General features: G+C 37.5%; 1 protein-coding gene across 6 annotated transcripts in view; it reads left to right on the top strand.

Moving 5' to 3' along the window:
• The window catches only part of NPAS3 (neuronal PAS domain protein 3), a gene marked incomplete at both ends in the record, with an annotated part of 611,353 nt that overhangs the window by 60,310 nt on the left and 524,330 nt on the right, over window positions 1-26,713 (top strand). The window contains one exon of one of the 6 annotated variants that reach the window (XM_084262731.1): window positions 19,654-19,743. The exons of the other annotated variants lie outside the window; for them this stretch is intronic. Coding sequence (XP_084118857.1) covers window positions 19,654-19,743 — 90 coding nt within the window. The remainder of the gene's footprint in view (window positions 1-19,653; window positions 19,744-26,713) is intronic. 6 annotated transcript variants of the gene reach the window in all.

The following is a 26,713-nucleotide window of genomic DNA, read 5'->3' as shown; positions in this document are numbered from 1 at the left end:
GAAATTGTGCCTGTGTAAATAGAATAAGGTTGTGTTCTCTATGAGCAAATCTGTATTGTGTATTGCTTGCTATAAATCTGGAAGTTAGACATCTGTTGCATCCTTTTGTAACCTTCCCCTAGAAAAGGGAGTTATTTGCAAGCTCATGTGTTCTTCCTGGATGGCTGGGCTTATAGAAAATGCTGAGGTTTTAAATCTTTAAAAAGTACAGTTCAGGAACTGTATTGTTTTGTCTATTTAAAATAGGAATCTCTTTGCTCTAGCAAAATTTTTGAAGATAAAATGAGTAGTGTGTTATTTACTGACAGATGTTGTGGGTTTACTTCTTTGGGTTTTTTTTGTTTGGAGTCAAAGTGAATCAGGATAAAAACTCTCTTAAAACACTAACCAGGAAAAATGTTTTCCTACCTGCAGATTTTTGTTTTGGTTTGGGTTTTTTGTTTGGGTTTTTTTGTTGTTCTTCCACAGTAGTGACTTCCAAAATTGAAAATTTACTTTTTAAACAGCACTGCATGGTTATTCATCTGCCTGATGCTCCTTTGCTGTTCTGGTCTCTTGCTATTCTGTGAAAGATTTACAGTGCATATAACCACTGGGCACGTTGAGAAGAAAATACGCTGCTTTGACTTACAGGCTTTTAGAACTGGTTCCCACCGTGGTAACCACATATGGCTGTGGAGTCAGGATCATGGCAGACTTGCAGCACAGGCATCTAATGACTTGCTGTGCCTGGTATAAATTGCTCAAACAGCATCCTTCCAGGTTTTCCTCTCAAGGGAGTAAATGCTTTAAAGAATGACCTTCCTCTGCCCCAGCACGTCAACCTGGAAAGTTTCTATTTGCTGTTGAATTCTTGACAAGTAATAGGCAGTACTTAAATGTACTTAGGACATAAAATGTGAAAGATATGCTGCTTTTTTTTCTTTAAACCAGCATTGTTGTCTTTAATGTCACATAAAAAGTATGTTGCTTGCATTTCAGATTTTTCTTTGCTTGTTTTTCTTTTGCCAAGGCATCCAAAAAGGCATTTTGTTTTTAAATGGCTCTTCTAAAACTAGAAGACCTAAAATATCTTTTCAAAACCATTGTTCTAAACCTTCTCATCCTTGAATTTCACAATAGTGAAGTGTTCATTCCCTCAGAATTGGAAGGACTAGTAGTACCCTCTACGCTGTCAATATAAATGACAATGCTGAAAATATTCATTATCTGAGTCCTCTTTCTGAAACATCAAATCCATGAGTGTTTTGCTGTACAGAAAACCAGTCACTAAGTCATTATTAAGCAAGTGGACAGCAATTACAGCATTGTCTCTGTGATCAGTTGTTCTGAACTGAGTCTTGCTACTTTTGCTCATTGGAAATCCCAGAAGTTTTTTTTTTTTCATAATCATTTCTTTTAGTGCAAAACTAGAAAATCATTGTGAAGATTCAGGAGGTAAAATGTTATTAGAAACCAGAAAGAATTCATGTTGGTTGTTCTTTTTTTAAATGAAAAAAATAATGTGCAATTATGGTTAATTACACATAATCCCTAGTAATCCTCCACTGAAAGTAGGAGCTGTCAGGCCACACGGTTCTTTTTGGGACTTGAGTTGCATACATGTGAATCTGAGGTGGTTTTGGTGTGGCTTTCTGTGGGGGTTTTTATTTATTTTATTAATATATTCAGTTCAGTGTTGACTTTTCAGCAATTATGAATTAATATGGAATGCTGGTTAGGAAGGTAGTGGGGAAAAAGCAGACCCAAATAAAGCTGAAAAAGGTAATTAATAATCAAAACTGATTTTTGCCCTTTAGAGAAAGAGTAATATTAGTGAGTTTTAAAAATGTTATCTTTGGAGATTTTTTTACTTGGGGAAATATTTCATATGACAGAAGCATCTGTGGACATTTTCCAAACATACTTTTTACTGCTTTAAGGGGGATATATTTTTTTCTTTTGAATTAGTTACAGCAAAGGGGGAATTCTTCATTCTCAAAAGAATTGTGCAACTGTTACATCTTTGTATAACTGAGATCTGTTGAGTTTTTTGTATCCTTGTTTTTTAAAACCAACAAGCCCAAAACACCTACCACACAACCCACACTAATTGCAAGTGTTGTGAATTAAGAGACACAGTATTGTATAGGTATGCTTCTAGGAAGTTTAATCCCTAGAGAAGTAAGTCGACTTTGCAGAAGCTCACTATGTTTTAGGTCAATCTGTGAAAATGTCTAGTGTAGAACTGAAAGTTTCTATTCACACCATTTACTCCAAATATTGTTGTTTGGATGAGATTGTTGCTGAAGTGGCTGAATGTTTTGGTAAAAGCATCTTACAAGGAGAAGATGCAATTTAATGCTTTGCACTTGATTGAGTTTCATTTTTTCAGGTTGCTGTTTCTGTATAGAAAGTAAACCACAGTGCAGGCTACTTGGAACACACCCACTTACCAGGCTGCCTTGCTTAAAAAGCATGTATATTGTGTCTGTAGAGTTCTGGGGGTTCTTTTTCCCTTGTGTTGTTTTCAGTGAGTTTTTTTGGGGATGTTTTTTGTTATCCTGAGAGGGGTTAGTATTAATTAACACACAAGCAATATGACCATTTATCATTTTCATTGCAAGGGTCTAAGGCTATTCCTTTTACACTCAGTAAATATTAAAAAAAAAATAATTATATAGATGAGAGGTTAGAAAGTTTAATTTGTCTATTTACTGCCATTATTCCCTGAGGCCTATATTTTATGCACACACCTTTCCAGACCATGCTTTACTGCTAATTGAACTTAACCCAAGCCCCTATGCCTATCTCTCTTCTGCATTGTCATCCCTCTCACTGTTGAGGGGAGAGCTATACTTGGATTTCAGATTTCTTTACATCTTTAATCTTTTTTTTTTTTGATAGCGCAGGTCACTTTCAGTTAGTTGAGTGATGGAGGGTTTTGAAGGAATGGTAGAACATTGTCCCTGTACTGACCCATAAACCTAGAAATTTTGGGAAATGCAGCAGCTTCCTGGATCTCTATCCCACACCTGCAGTAGCCATTCCAGCTTCTGGTACAATGGGTGCTCCTGCCATGTGTTTCTCCATCCATGGAGCACGTGGTAGCAGCTGGTACAGATGTCAGTGGTATGTTTCTGAAGAATCCTCACTGTGGTGCCACATCACCCCATGTCTTCATTCCTGCCTGAGGAATAGCTACAACGGTTGGCACAAACCTTTCTGTGGTGTGTGCAAGCCTTGGGCTCAACTTGAACTCTACTGAAAGCAAGCCCTGCAGCTGTCAGCTTCCCCTGTGTGCCAGCTGATGTGTCCCTGATAACACACAGCTGCCATGTTGGTGTTTGGGGGTCTGTGTATATAACTGTGGGGACCTGGGCCACAGAGGCCTTTGAACTTCTAATTAGGCTTGGAATTGAAATTAGGCCTAGTGTATTATAGGCAATCACTGTGGATTATGTTGAATTATTGCATCTTGTTTTTGTTTAACAATTTGGGATTTACAGTCTGTTTTAGATGGGTGGCTTGCTGGCTCTGTTTTCAAAACTGCATGCTAAAATAGCTTAGTCTATAGTTTTCCTAATGTTTTATTCTCTAGTTAAGGACCTTGCCCATTAAAAAATAACAATCCTCTGTCCAACTGTAAATGGAAAAATTATTTTGGCTACCAGTGCTATCTGGGAATCTAGTAACAGATGTGAGGTAAAAATGTCTTCATGCTTTCTTAATGGGAAGAGTTAGCTCTGAATGCTAGCTAGAGAAATGCCTGTCTTCTACTCATACAGCTGAGCCTGCAGCTACTCTACAGCTCACGGTCTTAGGAAACAACCCTGAGCACCACCATGCTTTTGGATGTTCGTGAGAGGAGCCATCACAGGCAGTTTAACTACTCCACATATCAGAGGAGATAAGAATCATATGATGCATGGTGTCAGCAGGAGTCTGTAGATCAAATAGCATTAGTGGGTTTTGACTTTGTCTGTAGCCAGCAGGTGCTAATCCATTGAAGGTTCACTCAAGGCTGTGTAAGTTTTCTATACGTTTACAGCACAGCATTATGGAAGTTGAAGAGTTATTAAGTGGTAACTATGATGGAGTTTTGCAGTGCAAGTTAATGATATTTCCTTGTGGTTCATTCTGTACAGAGTAACAGATCTCTGCCATCACTTCAGTTTGTTAACTGTAGCCACTGTTTGAACACTTATTTTTTTCTTCATGCACAGCAGTCTCAGCTGTTCTGTGGCAGGCCAGTAGTACACACACACACACTGCACGGCCACCTTTTGCCCTCCTCTGTCTTAGTGAGGGGCCCTTCTGCCCAGCTCCAGCATGTAGCAGAGAGGAGCATCTGGCCCTTTGTGATTGGAAACTTGCTGGGTAACTGATTCCTTATGCAGAATTAAGGATGCTGAAATAGACCCTGATGACAGCAAAGCTTTCATGAGAGGGTTCAAGAAGTTGACATTGATGCCTTAGAACAGTTGAAAAGAAATAATGACGTGGAAGTGAACTAATATAAATAATTTAATAGGAAATCTCTGTGTAGTCTCAAATACAGTCCTCTTTTGTTCTGAAATATGTCAGTGTCTGGCTATTTTGCTAGTGTTATGGAGCCAGTATAAAGATCTAGAAAAGTTGTAAAATATTGTCACCAGCAGAATAGCAGAGTCAGAGCATTTCAAAAGAACAGCAGTTTTTCAGAGAACAAATTATGCAAAGCAGCATCAGGGGAGGGAAGGAGCACTTTATCCTTACAGGTCTCACTAATTTTACCATTACCCCGTGTGTGATCTTAACAGTTTGGGAGTTGACACTTTTACAACATACTGGGCAAGACTACTGGAAATTCAGTTTCCTGGTGTTGGGGGGGGTGGGTGGTGCGGGGGGCAGAATTGAACAAGGCTAGCCTGTTATCCAAGTAACCTGAGAAACATCCCTCTAGTTACATTTAATGCTTTACTCATCAGAACAGATTTTTTTTTTTCCCCAATTAAAAAAGAATAAGGGGGGGGGGGGGGTATCGAGGGTGGCTAGAGCTGGCCACTACTACCAGGTGACAAAATATGAATAATGATAAATGCTCTTTTACAAAACAGTTAAGGATAGTTGCTGTTATCCTTTGCTGGAGTAGTCAGTTATATGGAATATCAATTTGAAAGTAAAATGAAACAAAATACAGTTGTGCATCACCTTTATGTTTTCAAATGCATCAGTAAAGCAATATTTTGCCAGGAGTTGGATTTTTCTTTGCACTGAGCATGGCTTTGTGTGTGTAGCTGGGAGGCTTGTGTTAACAGACTTTCTGCCTTTTGGTTTTTGAAGACTTCTGGCTTAGGTGTTTTGTGGTTTGATGACATTCTAATAAGAGATATTACATACAGTTGTTTTCAGCATGAATATTGCAAGAAAATAGAGCTTCATTAATAGACTTCATCTATAGCACTTCTCTGGCTTTGAGGTAACATTTGTGTATGCTAACCTGGGAGGCAATAGACCTAATCTTACACAGATTTTGTTTGGGTTTGTTTTTTCCCCTTCCTCTCCAGAGTCCTCTTCTGCTGTATGGTTGCAGTCTAATTTCCATTGTATTCACTCTGCTATAGAAATACTTAATGTCAGGAAGGAGATATTTACTGGAATACACGAGTCCAGAATTCATCATGATTCAGTGTGAAATCCGCTCGCCCTTTGCTCCCCACCCCCTCTTGAATTGGAATGAAATGTGCCTTAAACTGAAGTGAAATACATCACATGCAGCAACAGTGGGCCCTCGCTTCGCCTCTATTCCTGGTGTGAAATCGATACACTATCTTTCCTCCTGACCTGTTCTGTGACCTCCATTGCAGCTTTCATGCTGAACAGCAATTGCTTTGAACAGTCTGGGTCTGCCACAGCTCACAAATGATTCTCAGCTTCTGTCTAAAACTGGTGCTGATAACAAAGGCTTGATTTTAAATAATGCAGTTCTAGTCATCTTCTAATTATGAATTACATGAAAGTGCATGGTTTTCTATTATTAAATGCTTTCAATAGCATGTACAGTATGTGTGCAGCTGGAATAACTCCTCACTGAGAAGATGCAGGAGTTCTTAAATATAACTGATAAACTTTATGTTGTATGGAAAAGGAGAAACGTAGCAAATACTTCAGAAGACTATTCATGCTATTTTTAAGTGGAAGCACATTTTTCTTTTGACTTTATCACTGACTAATATGGCTCAATTATTTCTTTACTAACATTTGAACCTTTGAAGGAAAAAGCGTATTGGATGATGCGTACATTCACAGGAAGGGGACTGTTTCTCAAACTAAGATGTTTTAAAGCTGTTGCAAAACTAAGCAAAAGCAAATCCTTTGCTTAAAAAGGAAAAAATCAAAGCAGAGGAAAACACATTTTGCATTCCTGATTACTAACTAATAGTGATTCGTGAAATATCAGCATTTTAAGAACTTATTTATTTTTGAACATGATTTACCAGAGGATTACTGAAAGTAAAGATGAATTCAAGATATAATGGGCATTTATATTTGCACTAAGAAGTCTATTGTGCTATTAGCTAGATTACCTTAATAGCCTTTATTGGCCTTGAAATCAACGAGCTACATGAACTGCTGGATAAGTATTCAGTTTTTTCAAAAATGTTGTGGTAGGAAATAATAGGATATCTGGATTTCTGTTATGAAATGAATGTCTCTTAATCGAGCATTCCTCTGCCATTCTTCTCTGGAAAACAAAACTGTAGCAATTTTGACTTCATCACTGAAGTTAAACTGCTTTCAACAAAATACAATTTATTAAGAAATGTTAAACCTTAAAATAATAAGCATACTATCTGGATTTCACTTACTTATAAAAATGTTTACAGTGAAATTAGTAGGAGAGACTATATCACACTCTCTGTATTTTAACAATACCTAACTATATACAGAATGTAATTCTTTTATTGCTGCTCCCTGTATTTGTTCTGGCTGTTACTGGCTTAGATGTCTTGTATCACCAGAATCTGGGAAGAGAAATACATATAATAAAAGTGTCTATAATACAAAGAGCCATAAGGAATGTTTGTGAATCAGTGGTGTCAGACTATGTAGCATGTTACTGAAATAATCTGTTTGTTAAACGATATGCTTGGAACATTTTCTAGCAATCTTTATGGACTTTTGTCATTAATCACCTTTACTTGGTGAACTTAAAGTGGGTAAAGCTCACTGCATTTCCAAAATGTAATCATCTCATTGTAATGAAGGGGTTCAAGATATCCTTACTGATACAGTATCACTGTCCAGTAGCAGTATTAAACAACCAAAAAACCTCCCAAAACACCACAACCAACAACAAAAAAATTGAACTGTTTTAAGGAATTCTCTGAAAACATGCCTCAATGGGCTCATAAGAATTAGGTAACAGGGAATCAAAACTAAAATAAACAGGTGGCGCTGCTGGGAAGCTTTTTTATCATTTCTCCCTTTCCAAGCAAGTTGAAATGCTTTTTAAGAAAACTTCTCCTGCATTTTTCTCTGAGGCTTTCAGTGCCACCAGCTGTTTTCTTTCCATTAATACATTTACATTGCCTTATGTTTTCACTCATTGTTCACAAAGAGGTGTTTCCCAAAAAAAGATGCCTTTCAGAATGGGTCCAGGCCAGCAATAGGCAAGGAGGAGTTTTTGTATATATCTGAGCACTTGTTACTGAGGCTATTCCTTAAGATCAAAGTCATCCTTTTTGACTGCTAAATGATACCTATAGTTTCCAGTACAACTACAGGCTTATTCCCATTAATTTTACACTGATCTGTTAATTGTGTATTTTAAAAGTAAATTAAAACATGTCGTACTCTGCCTATAGATGAAGGAACATATTGTATTATATTCAGTTCAGCCCCAAATGTAAACAATAGTTATGTGTGCAGTAGTGTAGTTTCAAGGAATAGTATTCCTGTTCAGTTATCTGCAGGCAAACACAGGTTGATATTGTTACTTAGTGTTGAATAAAACTTGTGTTTACATATATAGGATGGAAACTGCACTTGTAAAAAGGAGGGAGGGTTTTATTTAGGAGTAAATTCCTGTTCAGATGTGTGTGCATGAAAGGCGTACGGGCGCACATGTAACGCTACAGCCATAAGTTCAGGATCTGCAAAGCTTGGACTCCAAGTAAGCAAAAGGAAAATGAATAGGTCGTTTTCCCTGCTGCTGTTGTCTCTTTGTAAACGCAGTCTTAGTTGACTATAGTCTTTTCTGCGGGGAGTGTATCTTGCGAGGAATTGTCACGCGATGGTTCAAGAACTCTTCTTGCTTAGAAGTTCAACATCCAACAACAGGAGTTTCCCATTTATCACAATAATAGATTTTAATGGTGAAAGATTTATAAGACTGTGTAGTGGCTAAGCTTATTTTTTTAAAGCACAATGGTATGCTAACCTAAAAATGAAGTGGAGAGTAATTCTTGCTTTTCCTTTCATGGAATATTCCCAAACAGCATTTTTCAAACACTTTAATAAAGTTAAATTCTTTTAGCCAGAGGGCTTTTTAAAAATTATTACTGTGAATATAAGCAAGTAATGCAGGTTATGTTCCCTCCAATGAATTGCTATACAAGGAGACTCGATGCCTATTCTACCTTTCCCAAAATCTGATATCAAGCAATTTATCTTCTAAATAATACTCCTGAGTACTAAACCTGAAATGTTTTGGCTTCAGCCCAAGTCAAACTTCAGGAAGCTTATTCTCAAGAGCATATTCCCTACCTCTGTAAATGTAATTGTTATAATGAATAGAATACATGTGTCAGGATATTCCTTAGGAGTATTACCTGTTTACGTTTTGTTCCTGAAACAGAAAAATCAAAATGACAGTATGAAACTCACAGAAGGGTTCTGGAGGCAAATTATTAATTTAAAATAAATAAAATCTGCAAGACAAACCTGCTAAATGGGACAAATTCTGTCTCCTCATCAAAGGAGTTTGAAAAACTTTAGTACTGACATGCAACAGGAAAAATATTTGCCCCTGTGTTCTGCAGAGCTGTGCATAAGGCATCCCCACATCATGCTGTCTTAGGGGTTGCTGTCAGTAGAAATGGATAAGTAGTAACTATATTAATCCACTGGACAAATCTACTGTGTATACTACAGCACTGAGAACACGGACTTTAAACCTGTGGGGGCAGGTCTAGAGCATCAGTAGTTGGGTTTTTCCCCCCCATTATTTAGTTGTCAGGGAAGTAAGCCTTGCTTAGACCGCTTAAATTAAGGTCTGAAGATAGCCGTAAGGGTCTGGTTATTTAGCCTTATGGGGTCTGGTTCTGCTACTGGTGGTAGCTCAAGTATTTTTTTTTTTTTTTTTTTTTTTTTTTGAACTACCAGTGCTCAAGTTGAGGTTTTTTTGTTGTTTGTTTTTTTTTTTTAAAAAAAACTAACACACGCACACAAACTTTTTATTTCTATTAACAATACGAGCAAAGCTAAGTTAAGCTTCTTTTTGTCCATTTTACAGCAAGGCATACACATTATTTGAAAACTTAAAAAAAGCCCAAACTTAAAACCTGAATGTATAGAAGAAACAAGAATGAATCATATGATTTGAAGACAGTGCCCCTCTAATCTATTAGAAATCTGTTATCAAATATTAATCATAATGAAGAAGAAATGGTGTGATATTTCTGACTGTCAAAAGTTTCTGAAAATGTCTCCCATCAGAAATTTTTTTTGATGAAAATGTAATACATTTATGAGTCTCTTTTAAAGAGACTAAGATACGCAAGAACTCACTTCTGCTTAGGTTTGTAGAGATTACAAGAAGCTGTGAGGGACTTCTGAGGCACCTTACTGAGCTAACAGGCAGCATATTGGCAAGTGATGCATTGCTGACAGATGAAACAGTGCATATTGGAAAAACCCCAATTTGAACTACTTACACGTTGTTGGGCTCTAAATTAACTATAACTTAGAGGAATTATGCCTGGATGTCACTGTGGACAGCTCAGTGAAAATCTTTCCTTTAGTGTGCAACACTAAACATAAATACAAACAAAATAAGATATCTTGAGGGATGGAGTAGAAAATAGTGTGAGCATCCCAACAAACGTATTGCGATATAGATGATATGACATCACTTGAATGACACGTTCAGTTCGGATCACTACAAGAAAGATACAGTGAGAATAGAGCCAGTCTGAAGCAATAAAATATTTGTGTTTAAGATGAAGAGACAGAAGAGGTTGGGTAAGATCAAGAGAAGATGAGAAACAAATGGCACAATGGTCTAGCAGAGATACATGCTGGATGCTGCTGTTTGCTGTTCTTATAATGGGACGTGCAAGTGGACAGAAAGTAAAATTAAAAGTTGACAATTTAAGGATGCAAAAACGTACTCAACCTCCCTCTCTTCACTGTATGAGTAATCATAGAATTTTATTACTCTCTGCATCCTTGATACCAAAGCTGTAGAAAGATTCAGAAAGAATGTGATGTTTGTTGAAGTCTTGAGGACGTTCACTATTTCAGCAGGGGATGGACCAAGGGTTGGGAATTCAAGACCTTGTTTCAGTCTGATACTGGCCTGCTATGTGACCTTGGGCTTCACCTCACAGTTCTTTCTTAGCTGCAGATGTTTTTAGTTTTAAAGCACCCAGGATAACGTGCTTAAAACTATTTAACTACTTAATTGGTAAGCAGGTGCTAAGCTTCCTGTTTAATCAATATCAACCTGGGTTCCTATGTAGGATTTAGCAGTCCAAGTGTTTTGTGTATCTCATCTTTATGTAAACAATACCAAACTTCAGAAATACTAAAAAAAAAACCCACTCCAAAAACAAAACTCCAAGACACAACTAGGCATGTTAAGGTACATATGAGCCAACTACTAAGTGGATGGACTTCTGTAATAATCTTAACCTCTGGGCAGGTTTTTTTTCTCAAAGCTTTATGTGCTTATGAAATGCAGCAAAACATCAGACCCAAGTAGCATAATCAATATGGATAACTGCTGCAGTGTATGTAGGGGGGAAACCAAAACAACCCAACAAAAAAAACCAAAACAAAGACAGATGTATATACAGGTTAGTTTATATAATAGTCCAGTGCCCTGGAAATGGCTTTAAGTCCTTTTAGTTCAGTGAGATTACTATCAGTTTTGCTAATATTTTCCCCAGCAGAGGCCAACCCTGAATTTTATGATGGGAGGGGACTCGTACATACAAGTAAGCCAGAGCCTTATTACTTTTCTGTTCAGGTATCCTGTTGCACATTGGAGTAAGTATTTGGGATGTACGTGTAGGACTCCCTGGTTTAGGCAGCAGGCATACACACGTGGACTGTTAAGACCACTTATTCCTAAAAGGAAAGATCCATACTGACGGTTTTCTATCGTACATCTCAGTGGTGAGTGGTGCTGCCTGCTCTTTTTTGCCTACAATGATGTTCTTCATATCTTGATCTGATTCTGTCTTAGAGGATATTGTAACACTTCTGCATCCTACTTGGAAATCTGATGGTACAGAAAGAACATCTGAGTTGGTTTTATGTGGGTTTTTTTGGGTTTTTGTTCTCCTGGCTGGTATACAGACTAGGGATAGAAATGAGTGGCGATTTTAGTGGTGCCCTGACAACTTCAGTCCCTTCTTTTCTTCAGGGGATGGCAGAGATACCCAAGATGTCAGGCAGAAGGCCCAGGTAGTCACTCGGAATTGGTCAACTCAACATAACAATTGTCTACATTCTTCTTGGGCTTATTATCACTCACACTTTTGCCATATGGAAGGAAGGAATCTTGTACCAGAACCTTGTTGTAGCTTTAGAATACTTCATTCTAAGAAAGAATGAATTAATATAACTTTAACAGAAAAGTTACTCATATGTGTAGCTTCAAGTTGTAGGACCTCATTCTAAAGCTGTCTATACACAAAAAAGGAGGAAAGATACACAGAAAGCTGGAGTAATATAGAGGAAAACTGTCCAGAGGTCAAAGTAAAGGAGATGTGGATAAGGTTTAATTTAGAAATTCTAAATACATCTGAGTTTCTGTAATCTCTTCTGTTTCCATGACTTGGAGGAAAATTTAGCTTTTGGCTATGAGGTGGAAATTTGTTTTTTCTTTCCTTATGTTAAAGTTCTGAAGTTTACATATCCTAAAGTAGAAAAGGCTTAACAAAACAGTCTAATCATAATTTAAAACAAAAAATCAGTAACTAGAAACCTTCAACCAGATTCATATAGTTTTACGGGCACACAAATCTTATGTTTTCCAGTGACCAAACATCTCCAAAACCCGAGGCCTAGGGCTGATTGAATATGGGCTCTCTCATTCTTCATCCCTAACTTTTTCAATTAAACCCCCCTGTTGTTCTCTGGAAGCAGTTACCATGCTGATACTCACAGAGTAGGAACAGAGGTGATAACCTGTTCAGAATGGATTTCTCACTTCTGAGGGAGGAAGCTGTAATTGATGCTACTTTTACTGATCAAGAGCTGAATCCCTAAATGCAAGTGTTCCTACATGGAAAATGTTTCCAACGTCAAGCCTCTGTTACTACTACAGGCTTGAAAATGTGTGTTGATCTGTGCAGGCATGGAAAAGAAGCAGAAACCAATGGTGTGTAAGAATCACAGAGTTAAATGTAGCACCTTGGTCTCTCCCAAGAATTCTCAGTGAATTCTTAGAAGACAGGACTACAGTTAAACAAAGGTAGATCTTGCACAATTTCTGACTTATTTTCAAAGTTTTCATGGGGAAAAATATTTCAATGTCTGGAAATTAACTGCCCAGTTTTAACTCTGAGCACCATTTCTAAACCTTACTGTAATTATGCAGCCAAAATGAGGGGGGGAGGGGTGTATGTGTGTGGAAAGAAATTATTCACTACAGTCTCCTAAGTCTTCCCAAAACACTCAAGAACCCAGAAAAGCTTTCATATCACTGTTTTGAGTAAGAAAGGTCAGGTAACCTCTGTCTGTGAAGTCTGCAGTTACAGCACTTGATGGTTTTCCCTGTTGTCCATGTTGTGTTTGGTGAGCTCTCATCCATATCAGGACAACCAGGAGCCTGAGACCCAACTTCATCTTAGACCACCGGCATGCATATAATGCTGAATGTCACTTTTCCCATAACTGTTCTTCTGGCCCATCTGAGTGTGAAGTGTGGCAAAATACTATTATTTCTCTCTTGGGAGATCAAAAATTAAGAATGAATGAATAACTTCCCCAAATTATCTCCAAGCTTTTTTTTAAGAGGAAGAAGAAAACAGCCCCTCAAGACTTACCTTGCGGGAGTCTGCTGACAGCAATACAGTGGGTTGGGGGCAAGGGGAAAGATGATCAACACAGCTTAAAATCATCCTGGATGTCTGATCTGTCTGTCTTGAGGAAAAAGATAGTCAACTTTTTAAAGAGAAGTAAGGCTGCTACAAAAATTATGTAGACAGATATTGTCTATATTTGGCTAGTTGTTTATTATCATGATGATACACAATGTATATTTAAAAAGAACAAGAGAGGTAGTCTGGTTCCAAACATTTTCCTAATAAAGAAGTTGCCCAATCTCAGAATTTTCAATCGCAGTGAGAAGTCAGGCCTGTTTTTTGGGATGCTACCTGTGAACTTGTGTCTGTGCTAAAAAAGATGGGCATGAGACAAAAGTTAATATTTTACAAAACTTTTCTCCTATATTGAAATTCTATTTTTAGTAAATGTATGGACTTCTGCTGAAAGTTAAATAGCTAAGATCAATGAGAAGAATGGCTGTCTGCTGTTCTTGGATGTCCTTGATACTTGTGTTGCTCAGGTACCCAATTCACCTGATAACGTCACTGTCATTTTTTGAAAACTGTACAGTCAAGTGGACATAAACCTTATGTTTCTGATTTTTCTTTCTATGACTTTCTGTGCACTTTCATGAAATACTTCTGTTAAAATGCTTAATGAAGTAACAAGTTCTGCTTGAGTGTTTGAAAGCCAGACACTGCAGAAATAAAGATACAAATAAAAAAAAAAATGCTGGGACAGTATTATTTCATCATTCACTCCAAACAGTTATGAGCTGTAACCTCCATCTTCTGTAGGGAGCTGTTGACTCTTTAAAAAAAAAAAAAAAAAAGAGGCATTAGTAAATGCTAAGTTTGGATACCAAAACTCTAAGTGCACATATAAAGAGAGTTAATTTTAAAGAAAGTCACCTTGGAATTGGTGTAAAATATATCTTTTCTGAAGAACGAAATCTGATCTCTACAGAAAACATTAGGAATCTCCGTCTTGGCAGGATGTATATAGGGTAGTAATTTTAAGGGCCCATATCTACATTTAGAATGAACTGTAATTCTAGGAACTGTCCTAATTCTGTACAAGACATGCCAGTCAAGGTACTATCTGGTATTTTTGACTCCCGCAGAAAAGGGCATTTTTCTACAAGCCTTATTCTACCAATTCACATAGGATGTACAGGAATTATAGTCTCTCCCTATATGTCAGCCTTAACGCTGAATTTTCTTGCTTTCCAAGATTGTTAGCTATTTGCATTGCTTCACTTAAGATATATTTAAAAAATATTTTAATATCTTACTTATCAGAGAAAAGCAGGGTCCAGTTAGTTAAGGTTTCAGTTGCACGTGTAATGCGACTTCCTAAGCTTGTCATGCATCAAACTGTTATGGCTGGCAATTGTTTAAAAAAATTCATTTTGTTATGAACTAGCCTGTTTTCAACTGGGCTGTTCAGAGATGGATTGCTTTCTGGAGTTTTTGACAGGTGTAATTGTTAAGGCGTCATCTGTTCTTGTTTGCACAAAATACATTTTAGCCAACTGTAGGACTTGCCCGCTAATCTTTCTCACATCATTCCATTCTTTGCTTGCCACTAGACAAATCCCCTGTTATTTGACCAGATGGTGGAAAATCCATTCTCATGATAAGTTGCTTCTAGTTTGCATTTAGATTACCTGCAAAAATGGAACAATTTACTACTCTGCCTCTAACCATCTCTTTCCTCCTTTTTTCCCTTAGTTTGACTTCTTGTAACTAATTATTTAAATTCTGCCCTGTGAGTTAAAATTAGTCATAGCTTACACATTCCACATGTATGTAAATGCACTTAAGTTCCACTTCAAGTCGTATGATGAATCCATCTAGAGTTTAGTGACACGCGAAGATAGGAAGATGAGCTGTCTGGTGTGCAAACACAGCAGCTCATAATCATTTCACATCTGAGGTGATACTTTCCCTAAAAAGTTCAAAAGTATGAAACCTCTGAAAACCAAGGTCAGGCATGAGCATGCAGTCAGCATCATCACCTTAGAGCATCGCACAGCAAGGAATGGAGGATACGAATGTTAACTGAAATAGCCCACTTGATGCAGTGTTTGTAGGCATTTTGTCTGCTATGTTTCTAGCTTCTTGGAAAATAACCTTCTGTAGTACAGTTAGTTTTCACCTAAAACTTTTTTTTTAATCTTTATTATCATGAAGTGGCAACTTTTACTTTTTGTAAAAGCTTATATGGGAATAGGTGTGTTTGTTTCTCAAACCAGTCCAAACTTGCCTAAAGTTGGGGTTAGCTAACCACTGCAAATTGATCACACTCTCATACTCTTCAGTGCTCTAATTTTTAATACAGAGAAAAATACAAGAAATCAATTTGAAAGCATAAAATAGAACAAGAATATACAGTACCCAGAGTTAAAGCCAATATTCGGTTTTATCTTGAGCTAAATCAATTTAGTATGTGGAACCAGAGAGTGAGACAGTGTATATCTGCTGACATAATGTGCTAAAAACAAGTTAGAAAAATTATTTTGAAAGACTGTAGAAATCTAATTTTTTTTAAGAGATAAAAAAACCACCCAAACAACCAAGGCTGTTTGTCTTGGTAAACTTTATTTTGTTTGATCCTAACCAGTTATTCTTGCTATTTTTTTCTGTTCTGTGGGCTTGTTGATGGGTTTTTTTGTTTTTTGGTGGTGGTTTGTTTTTTTGGGTTTGGGTTATTTTTGCAATAACAAATGCTGAATAAGCTGTTCTGTGAGATAGTCTTAATTTCTGACCTATGTCCTCATAGTTATCAGGTGATAGTTGGCTTTAAGTGTAAATCTATTAGATGACAACTAAAGTGCATAGGATAGAGGGCAACAGGTATGATGGTGTTAGGTAGCTTCTAAATACATAAAATAGAAATGTAGTCTCTATTCAGTTTAAAATTCGTTTTATGCAAATACACTTACCATGCTAAAATGAATCTTAACAATAAAAGACAAACATCATACAAGAAAATACCTGTTTTTTTGTCATTGCTCTAAGGGGTAGCTGCATAGTTATAAACCTGGTGTGCACTTTGAAATGTACTCTGTAGTGTCTCAGGACTGTTTGCTTTTCTGGGTTAAGCCAAATGGGCCCTATTCTGTGCCCATTTAGATGCTGTGCAATTGCAAGGAAATCAGTAGGATTTTAAGAGACTTGTCTCTGTTTTCAGATTTCTAAAAAATTACTATTTCTGCTTTAGAGGAGGGGGTACAGAGGAGAGTAAGGTACACTAAATTGTTAGCGAGTGTTGAGTAAGGGCTGGGTCTGAAAAAATTCCTAGGATCTGGTTCTTTAAGTGGAATCCAGCCCCATACAGTGCAAAGGGAGACTTTCCCTTGGACTAAGATCCACAGCAACTGCTACATTATGTGTACAGCCTTGTATGTTTCTGAGGTTAAAACCAAAACACAACACATACCACCCTCAAACACTCTCCCCATTATGTTCTCTACTCTCCAAATAAAGGTTCTGTATTCTAATCTCTTCCCTGTCTTTGGTTCTGCTACCTAATTCTGGCTAGATGTAAATTAGGATTGTGAGTCACAGTCCAAAACTTGGATCTGGGCTTGAATCACAGAATGGTTGAGGTTGGAAGGCACCACTTGTCCAAGCTCTCTGGTGTGGAGAAACAGGGTTACACAGAGCAGGCTGCCAAGGTCCATGTCCAGTCAGATTTTTAGTAACTCCAGGGATGGAGACTCCACAACCTCTTTAGGAAAAATGATCCAATGCTCTGTCACCCTTGCAATACAAAAAGTGCTTCTTGATGTTCAGATGTTCCTCTGTTTCATTTTGTCATTTAAAAAAACCCAACAAAAACAACAGGGGCTACACTTACTGTAAAAACCAAACTGAAGCCAGCTGACAGGTGTGCTACGGTAGCTTGGTGCAGCAGTTACTTGTTTAGGACCTATTTCATCACAAGGGTGTTCAAACCCACATGTTCCACTTCCCAGAAGAATGCCACAGCTATTTCAGAGTAAAGGTTTTCTGGAGTAAGCTGTATTCTACTCCACTTGTTTAACTACTCAAGTAATAATAATAATCAGTATTGCTATTCAAGGTTCATTTTTCTGGAGAACCAGTGGGAGAAAGAGCATGATTCTGAATCCCTGTGATGAGGGCACTCATCTGGGGAGGTTTCTGATAGTTTTTGCAGCGACTGCTTATGCAGTTTTGAATGACTCTTAATATAACGTGCTCTCACTGGTTCTCTCTTTCATCCAATGAATCCTGATTGGGTTTTTAGGACTATTTTTAAAACAATTTTATTGTTTTAGCAGTAAGAGGTAATGTGTCCCTCACTTTAGAGTGGCTGTTAGCAAGGAGTTTGTAGTTTGTGGGGTTGGGCATTGAACCTTTTCTAGCTGAGAGGCATAGAAAGCCTCGTTCTTCTGTGTCTTTGCTTGAAGCTGTGTAAAACCAGACATCTTTGGTAACCAGTAATAGAGCCCAAGGGAATGGTATGAAGCTGCGATGGGTGGTTTAGGTTGGGTATTAGGAAGAGATTCTTTACTGAGAGGGTGGGTCAGGCACTGGAACAAGCTCTCCAAGGAAGTGGTCACCTCACCAAGCTTGACTGAGATTAAGAAGTGTCTGGATGATGTGTTCAGTCAGCTGCTCTGACTTGGCTGGCCCTGTGTGGAGCCAGGAGCTGGACTTGATCCTTGTGGGTCCCTTCCAACTCAGGATATTGTACGATATCTTCTAGTTGTCTTTCCAAAAAACAACCCAGAAAGAGCTTCAGCACTCTGAAGATTTTGAAGCTTGAGTTCACTTTGTAGGCATTTCTGGGTGACCCAAAGTGAACTGTTTGTGCGTCTCAGGCACAAACAACAGGGAAGAAACACTCCTTTGATGGATTTTGTTTTTCATGAGCTTTCATGGTTGCCTACAGATAGTCCTTGTGTTGCAAATCCTGTTTTAAGTTGCTTAGCTTTCCTTGTATGCTGTGTATGGTGCTTAGGCATCTAACTTAAAGGCCCTGGGTATGACACTAAATGTCTTTCTGGTGATGCCTTAATTAGAGAATGCAAGAATATCCCAGGATTTTGAGGTGTTTGGTCCTGCCTTCATCAAATAGCTGTCTCCTTCCTCCCATGTGTAGGTTCCCATGGGCTGAAAACAGTGCTGAGATGTGCTGAGACCAGGTTTACAACTGAAGTTAGCAAGGAAGCAGGGCTGTTAAGACCTGAAATGGTGCGCATTTGCTATTCTGCGTATGTACAGCCTTATTGAGGAAGGCCCTCAGTTTCTACAGTAGATAACTTCCCATTTTCTTGTAAAGCTTGTTGCTGGATAATGCTACTAGGGTTTTTTCCCCTCAAACCTCCAGTCTCAAATTACTGTTAAAAAAAATGTGATTTTAAAAAACAAGACTAGTTTAGAGGTAGAAAGACATAGTACTGTAAAAGTAATACTAAATTATAATTCTATATTGGCAATAATATTTGTATTTAAAAAAATTCCCAGCATAAAATTCCATGTTATGAAAAAATTGTGTAAAGTTTCTCAAATAACATACCTTAGTGCACTACCGTTATATTAAAAGGGAAAAGGTATTAATTTGTGGAAGATACAAAGACATCTAAAATGTGTTTTTATTCCAGAGAAGAGGAAGGAAGCAAAAAAAAAAAAAAAGAAAGAAAATTGGTGGGTACTGTTTTGTGTGCAATTCCCAAGTATATTTTAAAAACAACATTGAATTTTTATAGCCAAATTATATTTTCTGCTAACAGGGAGTTGGGGAGGGATGAATAATAGAATGATTGACAAATCTTTTAGGTCCTGATTTTGCAAGATGCTGTGCACCTCCTGATTGCTGCCAATCACTTTCATTTTCTTTCAGTCGATCCGAGAACATATGGCATTATTCAGATGGTGCTGAGCACCTTCAATCACAGTCCTCATAATGCCACAACATCCTCATTCTGTGCAAATGTGAGAATTGCTGTTGACATTTTAAATTGGAGGGTTATTTGGTCTTTGTCTGGACAAACCTCCAGCTGATAAAAATGGATGTTCTGCTTGCCGAAGGACTGCAATGGTAAACAACAAATAATCAATTTTATAAGCACTGTTGTGTATACCCATACTATACAAAGTATCAATTTTGTTCATAAAATTCTTTACTTCTTCCAATTTGGATGGGGGAAATAAAATAGCATTCTTATGGAGAAATGAAGTTTAGTTTACTCTCAGTGCAAATTTTGAAAAGTGGAAATTTTGGATGTTATGTGCACAAGGCAGTTAATTTAAAGAGATCAGAAAGGTGTTTAATTAAAAAAAATAATAATAATAAAATTCAACATACTAATTTGTCCTGCATTACAGTTACCTGTAGAGAACCTCTAGTCATGTCTATCTGTTTTTGATGCCTCTACAGAATAACTGTCCAGCATCCTCTGCCCAACCAATCAGAATGTAGGAAAATCTACCGATATGACGGAATCTACTGTGAATCTACCTACCAGAAGTATGTTGAAATCTGTGTGAGTCTTGCCTCTAGCTCGTGCATTTAGTGCTCGTGCTCTCCCGCTATTCAGAAATTACACATGTGTTGAAACCGTACCCTTCTTCTTGTGTGCAAAACCTCTTCAGCAGGGACAGAAATATGTTGTTTAATTCTTTGAGATTGTGCTCTAAAAGCTAAAAAGCAAATAAAAAAAACCAAACCCGATGACTTTACTAAATCTCTTAGAGATGTTTCTGTACAGTGCAATAAACAAGAATGTATCCTAGAAAATCTAGGCAAAATGTATTGCACAGGTGCTTCACATCTTAGGGATTTGAAAGGTGTGTTATGTATAAATTAGCTGTCACTTTTTTCACTCGTGTAATGGAATGATGAGTTGTAATTTGCATAATCCTTTAAGAAGTCAAATTATACTGTCATGTAGCAGACTTAACATGCTAGCTAGGATTTCATAGCTTTGCAGCTAATTAGTATGTACCTTACAGGACAGTTAAATTGAAGTTGAGTCCTCTTGCTTTGCAGTCATTTGCCTTTGTCCGTTGCCTGAACAGAGCCCGCTTTTGTGCAGAATTCAAGATCCTTACAGGTGCTCCTGACAAAAGTGCTCCTGCTGTGGGCAAGCAAATGCTGCAACATGCTTGACTTCGGTTACTTTTGCAATCAGTGTATTTTACTGTAGTAAGGATTTAATAATCTGGTTTTACATAGAATGGAAAAGGTACATGTTTGACAGGTGTATATTGTAGATGGTTTTGTATTAATACATTGCAAATGCACTATGAGTTTCCTGTAATATTGTTGGATTTTGAAACTCCTTTCTGTCACTTAGTGTGTACTTTTTTCACTCCATCAATATTCTTGTTTTGTATCTCAGTGTTATCATCCTGTGTGTAACAGAATTCATTTTCCAAAACCCCCTTTAACTTCTAAAAGTCAGTTGAACTGCATTGCAACAAAATGTTACTTTGGCGAGAGAGTCATAATCATGATAATTTTTTAGGTTGTGTTCTATTTTCCCTTCTTTTTATTCCATAACCTGCTGCTTGTTTCCTGAATCTCTTCTTGAATCTTTTCTTTTAGTAATAGGTACAACCACATTGGTAAGAGCTGTCATTTTGGTTTACTGAAGTGAGAGGGGGGAAAAAAGAAATCTAGATTTATCAGTGTAATTACAGCAACAGCATAACTTGGTGAGCCAAAATGAAGATCTGACCTCTTGCTTGGTTTCTCTGTGAATATCTGCTTTTGCTGTGAGATGTGAGATGATTTATTCATGATTTTACATTGACTTGTAAATATTTCTTGAACTTTTTGAAGTTTTGATGGCTTTCTCTTCTGTCTCTCCAAATAATCGTCCAGAGTAACAAAAGCAGTCTTGACCCAGAATGGTTTTAAATGTGACCACAGAAGTGAACTTCAGCGGTCTGTTTCTTGTAACTTCAGTTCAGTAAGGGTACAAATGTGTTCATTTATTTAAATATATGAAGCAGATGTGATGTGTGTTAATTATATTTTTAGAACAACTTCAAGATTTTGAAACTGCAGAAATAAGAAAACTTGATACAGTTTGTCATGACTGTTAAAAACAGTGATGGCTTCAGTTGGAATGTTGCAGCATGGTTCATTATCTTAATTTTTGTCATTACATAGAGTTTATAGTCAGTGTTGTTCAAAGCAGTAAGCTCTACTGACCACAAAATGGTAATAGTTGATGTTCGTGTATAAGCAGGTGTACAGTTGCAAATAGGCATTGGCTAAATAGCTTTTCAGCAAAAGGCAAAATCCAAAAATCAAACTGGTGATGAAACAGTGTTGGTTTTGACATCTGTTTTGTCATACCTGAAATGTGAATTTTAAAGTGTTATCTCCCAGCTCGCCTCACTTGTTAAAAAAACCTAAAAAAACCCCCATAGATTATTTTGGAAAACTAATGGCTAGGTCTTTGCACAGGAGAGAGAGAGTGCTTTTTGATTAGTGAAATTTTCTCTTGGTGCTTACTCTGCTCTGCTTAAGTTCTGAGGCATTCTTTGTCTTCTTCCCAGTGGATGTTTTTGGAACTTTTTCCCATAGTAATTTTACTTCCAATGATATATAAAAAAATTTTAAAATATCAAGCTGTTTTCATGACACATTTTAAACATTTACCTGTCTTATAGCACTAAAGTATAAGCTTTATTACCAGATGTCCACGTGCATCTCCTGTGCAGGCTCAGTCTCTCCCCTGATTTGATTGGGGAAGGGAGAATGAGCGTGAAAAGAACACTGACTGGCCACACAGAGTAGGACAGGACACAAAATTGTGGATCTGGGAGCTTGACTGTTTATGGGGTTTGTTTTCCTCCAGCCTATTTTAAAATTAAAAGTAATATATGCACAGAGCCTAGTCTGGATTCATGCTTAACCGTGTACCTACTAAAGGTATTTTGAGTAAAGCTACTTAGCAGTTGGAATAGAGATATTCTTATCCTTTCTGCAAAAATTTGAAAGGATGTTACTATGACCTTCTACTCTAAAAATATACTTAAGAAATCGTTTTGAGATAGAACAGTTTTAGTTAAATCTTAGTGCTATTGCATACTAGAAATACCAGTTTGCAAGAGTTCTTAAAGGTGTAGATTAGTAAATACATCATATTAGTATATAAAAAATACTATGAAAACTATTTGGCAATGTCAGTTCTCGAGAAACTGGATTAATGATTACATTAGGTAATATATACATAAAATAATAAATATTTTAATACAAATTCCTCTAGGCTATTTATGATCATCTTACGATTGAATCTCAGAGCTGGCATTAGATAGCCTGATTGAAACAGAGTAGAACAGAGTTTCAAAGCTGTTGGCTAAAAAAGCAGATTTTTTTTTTCCCTCTCCCCATTGTCTACCACTTTGGTTGCCACGGTTCTTATATTGTTTTAGGCAGCTGAGCATGTAAATATGCTTTTAAAAAAAGCTCTAAATTAAGCTTGAAAATAACTGCAAGTTGTTTCTGCCTTCTCTGGTAGTAAAGACTAACACACCAAGCATTCTTAAAAGATTTTACCATTGTGGTTTTTGATATAGATGACATGTCTTGAGCTATGGAGGTGAAAATCAGAGGCCTGTCAGTTACTGGCCTGGAATATGGCTGTCCATCAACTCCTGAATATTTCCTCTTTTCATTTCTAGTCCCCGCAGTTATAACCAGGATCTTTTTGTGATGTCAGGCAAAATTGACAACAAAAAGAAATATTTCTCATTCAGTTCTATCTACTTCACTGTAACCAAACTGCCAAGGTTTTTCCCTCTTGCCCAGGTTGAAAATCCTTTCTTCTGCTTGCTTAGACACCTATGGTTTGCACTCTTGTTCAGTTTTATGGAGTGTCAAACAGTGAACAAAGCCTGGGTTGAAGATCTCCAGAGATAGCCCAAGAGGAGCACAGCTCCCTGCCCATGCCCTGGTTTTATTTGTTGCTAAATTACAAGGAGTAATGGTGTGTCAAGAATAAGGTGGTTTTTGCTTGTCTGCAGGGAGCCTGTGTTGTGTACAAGCAGAGGATATCTCGGGGGTTTTTCTTGTTCTCAGCGTGGAAGTTATTCCATTCATAAAGTGTCCCTTCAGAGTCTTACCTGGGTTGTGAGGGGAAATTTTCAGTTTGGTGGCTGTTACATGCTGTTTCCAAAGCAAGAGTGGAAGAATTGTCTCTTCCCTATTTCTTCCTCTCCATATTAAGCAGACTTAAAGGTCATGTCTTTCTTCAGGAGTATAGAGAGCAGGGAGGAGCTCTACAGTAAGGTATTTCATCTGAAAACAAGAGCGTGGAATAAATATATAAGGAAAACTTGCTTATGTAAATCCCAGAAATACAGCTATGGTCTTATTAGCTCTTTTTCCTCCAGTAATCTGCAAGTTAGTGAAATGGGCACAGAACAGAAAGCTCATTGATTTCAGCTGAAGTAGTGAAGCAGCTTGTCCTGGAAGGTGTAGCTTGGTCATATACACATTATTATTGTGAGCTTGTAAGTAATGAAAACATCCAATCTTAACAGACAAAACCAAGCTCCCCTCAGACTGATGTGCGGAAACTGACTTCACAACTCACAAAGAGTTATAAAGAAGTCACGTTTATTCAGCACCCTTTAACCCTTTGCAAGCATTTTATTAGCAAGCACCCTTTAACCCTTTGTAAGCATCTTGTTAGAAAGCCAAGTATCAAGACTGCATGTTGACTCAAAACCATAAGTATTTGTATAACTTAAAAAAAAAAAAAAGGCAGAAGGCAAAACTATTCTTGTCAGCCTCCAGGATTTAACTTAAGATCCGTTTCTTTATCAAACAGGTAAAACAAGACCAGAATTGCTTTGTATGCCCAAGATATCTCATGGCCCTGCTTGACAACCCAAATGAGAATTTAAACCTTTTAATGGGCCACATAGCTCTCCTAGGGTTTCTAGTGAGGGAATTCAACCAGAGAGAGGACGTGGGAAGATGAAGGATTTCTCTGTACTACTGAAGTAGTCTGTGGTTCTCATCGCCACCTTAATGTGGGCAAAGTAGTAAAAGACTTGCATAGGAAGAGCTAGTGGTTCCACTTAGATATTCAGAAGGTTGTGACAGTGGATTAAAGCCCTTCCTGACTCCTCTGCAGCTGTGCTGCTGGTTCAGGTCAGTACAGTCATTTAAGCAGCACAGAGAAGTTGATTATAGCTGAGACATCTTTTCTTTTTCCATCTTTTTGTTTCTTGGTGGTGGTGTTGCACACAAATTGTCTTAGAAGGGTGTAACACTTTCCTGACTTATCATTTGTATATCCTGTCTCATCTGATCTCACATAGCTGAGGAAAAGATACTGTGGTGTGAAACTTATTTTAGCTGCAGAAAAAAACATGTAACAAGAGGGCCGTTGTTTAAAGCTAATGCTGTGGGGTATGTGAGCTTTTTTTCCCAACACTGATTTCAGTTTCCTGTGGTTAGGGGTTAACCTAAGTGAGACCATACTGAAGAAGCTGCTATTTAGTCTGATCCACTCTAAAAAACAGGAAAGGGGGGCCCTCATCTTCTTGCACGGTGGATCTTTCTTTGGGGCAGTGTTTCCTCACTTCACATCTTGATTTTTATTTTTTTCCTCCTGTCAATGTGAATTTAATAGATGTACTTGAAGAGGATTCTATGCATCTCCTCTTCATAAATTTGATGACTACTTAGAAAATATTGGAAGCTATAATAGCCTAATTCATTCTGTAACAGCAAATGGCAGAGAAGGCTCTGTTAATTGATGCAACAGGCCTTTTAATATAAACCACCCAATTCTTATCGCCTCAGTGTGCAGCAGCCTGGTGAAACTTCATCATTGTTACAGCTGCCAATTCCTGCTCTCACCTTTGTGCAGCTTCGAGCATCTCTGCAGGTTCTCTGTACTGAGCTGTTCTAGATGTGTGTTGCAGGAAGAAAAAAGTCTTTAACCAAGTTTAAAACACATCTGAAAGTGAGCAGACATCTCCTTTACATGTAAGACATGAGAGTGGGCTTTCTCTGGGTGAGAAATGAGATGAGCTGTGCCACTTTAAAATGATTAATGATCACTGGCTAGCATGAAGTTGAACATCTAATCCTTGGCTGATTGGAGCGTTTGGGAGAACAGCACTCAAAAAAATGTAATTTTTCAATAACAGAAATTTTGTCATACTTATATTTCTATTATGACACAGTTAGATGTTCCACCGGCTTTAAAATTTTACTTTGAGATTAATGGAATGTAGACTGAATGGAGAGCAAGATATATACATGTAAACTCAAAATTTTTTTCTACTGAATAATAAAGGGCCATGTTTAGGTTTACAAGTCCCATTCAGTTTCTAGCTCAATACAAATCTTGAGGATTCACTTAAGCTTTGCTGTATCAAATTGTAGTATCTATTCTGAGTTAAATCCTGATGTGAATTTGGTATTGGTCAATTGACCAATTAGGCAATTACCTTTCGCTGTCTTGCACACAATCTGTGTTAAACTGGCAGGGTCTTCAGGTACTGTAGCCCCACCCTTTCAATAGGATATTATTAACAATCTCCTTATTCCCTTGTAAAACCTAGGGAGGCGTATATATTATATAGACTTATTTTCTTAATTTAATCTTCATTTCAGATATGAAGGATGTTCTTCTTGTGTGTTGTTAACTTTGTGGGTATTTTGCTTTGTTGGGAGTGATTGTGTTTTGCATGTGGTATGTTGGGGTTTTTTTGCCTCCCTGAGTCATGTTACTGGTTGCAGAAATGGAGAAATCAATTCAAATTATCTGTGACTGAGCTACTCTGTGTATTCAGCAAGGTTTCACTTTTCCCATGCTCTTTCAGTAACTCGCTGCTTTGCACAAATACAGAAGCATTAATACGCAGTATATCCGAAATATTAGTTGGGGAAGCAATGAGCAAGATAACAAGTTAATTTGGCTTACTAACAGTTTATAGGATCATCTGATGATTTAGAGAAAGGGAGGGAGGGGGACGAGGAAATAATTCTCCCCCTAGATATAAGGAGTTAGCCAAACACCTGCCCTAAAGCTTATTTAGGTGCCACGGATTGTGGTAACAAAGGTATCCTTGAGCATTTTGGGTGTATCTTTTGAAAGGCAGAGTTACAGTGCTTTGTCACTTTTTATTTAGAAGAACAGTGTAAGTTAGTAAGTCATGAAACTTGTGCTTCTTTTTAGAAAGAAAATGCTGTTTATAAAAAAAGAAAATCCTGTCATTCTTTAGAGGGAACTGTACTTGCTGCTAATTAGAGTAACATTACGTTATTCTTTGGAGTTTTCCAGCTTTTACGTAGCAGAAACATACCAAATCCAGCATTAAGACGCTGAAAAGTTCTCCGACGTTCAAGATTGCTCTTCAGTTCTTCCCCCATTTAGATATTTGTAGACAGTAACCCAGAGATTGTTTATTCTTCTTTTTGACTGAGGCTTCTCATTCTTAGCAAGGCAAGTTTTCCAGAA

Source organism: Gallinula chloropus (genome assembly GCF_964237585.1).
Source record: "Gallinula chloropus genome assembly, chromosome: 4".
NCBI lineage: Eukaryota > Metazoa > Chordata > Aves > Gruiformes > Rallidae > Gallinula > Gallinula chloropus.
Note: the sequence above shows the minus strand (reverse complement) of the source record. Positions and strands in the feature narration are given on the sequence as shown.